Source organism: Schistocerca nitens, unplaced genomic scaffold, assembly GCF_023898315.1.
Source record: "Schistocerca nitens isolate TAMUIC-IGC-003100 unplaced genomic scaffold, iqSchNite1.1 HiC_scaffold_215, whole genome shotgun sequence".
Lineage (NCBI taxonomy): Eukaryota > Metazoa > Arthropoda > Insecta > Orthoptera > Acrididae > Schistocerca > Schistocerca nitens.
In genome coordinates this window covers 37704-40737 of record NW_026045756.1, presented here as the reverse complement: position 1 = coordinate 40737, position 3034 = coordinate 37704, and the positions used below count along the sequence as shown (strand labels likewise).

General features: G+C 62.0%; 1 protein-coding gene across 1 annotated transcript; it reads left to right on the top strand.

Moving 5' to 3' along the window:
- Positions 1–934: 934 nt before the first annotated feature.
- LOC126220927 (uncharacterized) lies at positions 935–1714 on the top strand. The gene has a single exon (XM_049942169.1). It carries the CDS (start codon positions 935–937, stop codon positions 1712–1714), a length of 780 nt encoding a protein of 259 aa, XP_049798126.1.
- The last annotated feature ends 1320 nt before the right edge of the window (positions 1715–3034 follow it).

Below are 3034 nucleotides of genomic sequence, written 5' to 3'. Positions count from 1 at the left end.
ACCATCCACCTCTACTTCACTACAGGATCAAAACTACTACTCAAACAGCGACGAACACACCACCACCGGTTGCATGCAATCGAGCCTTTCTAAAACACCGTCTGTACCTTTGTGACAATTTCGGCAGAATTTATCCCTGGCGTCAGCCAGCTTTCTGTACCTTATCACGATTGCAGAGCTTCGGTGCTTTCTCTGTCAGCGCTTGCGGTTCCGGTACTGTACCAACGCAGCTTCGACAGTTGACAATTAACAAACGATACCGATTGCTGCTTGGTCCCCGCACCCGTTGAGGCTGCTGTTGCCCCCTTTCTGTACTTGCCCAAGGCCATCTAACCTAACAAAACCGCCCAGCCCACGCCACACAACCCCTGCTACCCGTGTAGCCGCTTGTTGCGTGTAGTGCTCTCCACCTAAGACTATAACATGCCTTCGACATTCGCAGTGTACAACACCTTAGGTTAGGGTTGGCGTCGCTTGGGTTAGGTTAGGTTACGTTAGGTGGACGTGGGTTAGGTTAAGGGTTAAAGTTAGGTTAGGCGTCAAAGTTAGGTTAAGCGTTCGGACGTGAGGCGTCAGGTGGCCGCACCTACCTTACGGCCGGACATCTTAGGTTAGGCTAAGGGCGCCGAGGTCACGTTACGTTCACCTTCGGGCGCCACACGTAGCTGTCACAGGTAGGTAGTAGTTCGGTCGGTCGGTCGTCGGCAAGCCGCAAAAAACTACAGACGACGTCGACAACAAGACCGAGCAGGAGGCAGATATATACCGAGCGCCAAAGAGACCGACCACACACACACACACACACACACACACACAAAACAACAAACACCACCCACCGGCCAAAGGGGCACCAAAAAAACCCACAAAGCCGAGCACCACACGTCGCGACCAGAGGCAACCCGCAACCGCAACGGCGCTTTCCGCACCGGGCCGGATGCACGTACGACAACACCGCTACCCGTACACAAGGCCTCCCATTGCACACAGCCGCTCTGTGTTCAACATCATCAATGGCGCGCCCGCGGCTCGTCGCGGTCGCAGCCATGACGCCGCCGCCACTTTTGCACCAACACATTCACGCACCGCAAAACAGCTCGCCGACCCACCGACACAGCACAGCCGACAAACAAAAACAACCGCGGCGGCGGCAACAAAACAAAACAAACACCTCGCACCAAGCGTCCGACAGAAAACAAACGGACAGGCACACAGGCCTCTGCTAACGACCACGACACAGCGGCACGCTGCCCCTTTCCCGCCACTCTCGATTCACAGCGCACGCGACCCCGTCGTCGACGACGACACGCGACGGGCTCGCTTCCCGCAACCTACACCTTTCCGCCACTACGCACGGCTCCACCCGACGCCCGTCGCAACGGCACTACTGCACGCACTATCACCCCCGCCGCCGCCGCCGCCGCCGCCGCCTCCTCCTCTCTCCCCCTTCCCGTACACAACAACACAGCCAAAAACACACTCACGACCCAAACATAACAACATGGCACGTGCATCGGCGCACACCCCCAACCAGTCACCGTCGACACAACCACACGCAAGGCACGGAAAACGTCCTTCCACGTTGCCATCAAAGCAGCACAAACAACCACACAGGAGGAACCACCAACAACTGCCGGCCGGCCGGCAACCACCAAACGCACATTCCCGCTCGCCACCACACACCTCTCGGCAGCCGTTTCGCAAAGACATGACATGACATGACGCGACATCATCGCATCACGGGCGACGCACGCACACCGACCCACTTTCCCGCCCGTCTCTCTCTCTCTTTTTCTTCCGACGCCTTCGGCCGAGCACACACGTACGTGGCACAACGCCCAACACAGTCACACACAGTCGACAGGCGCACGCCCAGGCACGCAACGACGCAGCGCAGCAAAGGCGCCCGCGACACATACCTCCTCTCCCGTCTCGCCGCCGACCGCCAGCCAGCCACTCGCAATGTGCACTGGCCAACCGGACACACGTCCACCGCGCCGCCTCCGACCACCCGCCAGGGGGCGCTCACGTCCGCGACAACAGCGCGGCCCGCCGCCGGGCGGGCCCAGCCCGGCCCAGGCGGCGCGCGCTGCTCTGCACTCGGCGCGCCGCGCCACACATCCTGCTGCAGACCGGGCTCGTCTCTCTGTACGCGTCTGCGTCTGCCCGCATCTCATCTTCCTGCGCATCAACACAAACGAGGCCACGTGAGCAAACCCCCGTCACAACGCCACATCACGCACTGCCTTGTCGACCGCCTAAATAAATGCACTCACCCACCAGCCATCCGCTTCGTCCTCTTCTTGCTTACTCGTTGTTCGTCGTTGTTGCTGCTGCACCAGCACCAGCACCAGCACCGGCGGCGGCGGCGGCGGCGGCGGCGGCGGCGGCGGCGGCGGCGGCGGCGGCGGCAGCGGCAGCGGCAGCGCACACAGCCCCCAGCCGGCCGCATCCGAGGGGGCCCCGCCGCCAGCGTCGCCTCCTTGGGCACAGGTGCGGTGCTGTGGCCGCCCATCCAACCGCATTTGCTGGCCGTCCCAGCCGCCAGGCAGGCGTTCCCACTGCCGCGCACCGCCTCTGCTGCAGAAGACGAACAAACGAAACGTACAAACATACACGCACCCGAAGCGTGGCCACACACGGACGGGACCGACAGGCTCCAAGGCGACCAAACGATGGAAAAACAAACACAAAAACAAAAGACACGCGAGCGAGCGAGCAAGCACGCAGTCGCCTCGCCTCTGTCCTCCCGCCCCCGCCCTTCTCCCCACCACATGCCCACAAACACCACCGCCTGCCCGCATCTCCACATTCGCCCCCTCCATTTGTTCCCTTGCGTTCGTTCCTTCCTTCCTTCCATGTGTCTGCGTGCGCGGCGCCTCTCCAACATCCGCCGTCCGTCCGTCCCGTTTTCGCCGTACCACACGCCACCGTCGGCGCCGCCTCGCCTCCTCCCAGTCCACCACCGCCGCCGCCCCTGTCCGCCCCGCACACCACCATACACCGCTGCTTGTCCCGGCCGTTGCCACCAAAGGCG

Excerpts from the sequence above, each read along its gene's own strand:
- LOC126220927 (XM_049942169.1), top strand. The coding sequence starts at position 935 with ATGCACGTACGACAACACCGCTACCCGTACACAAGGCCTCCCATTGCA.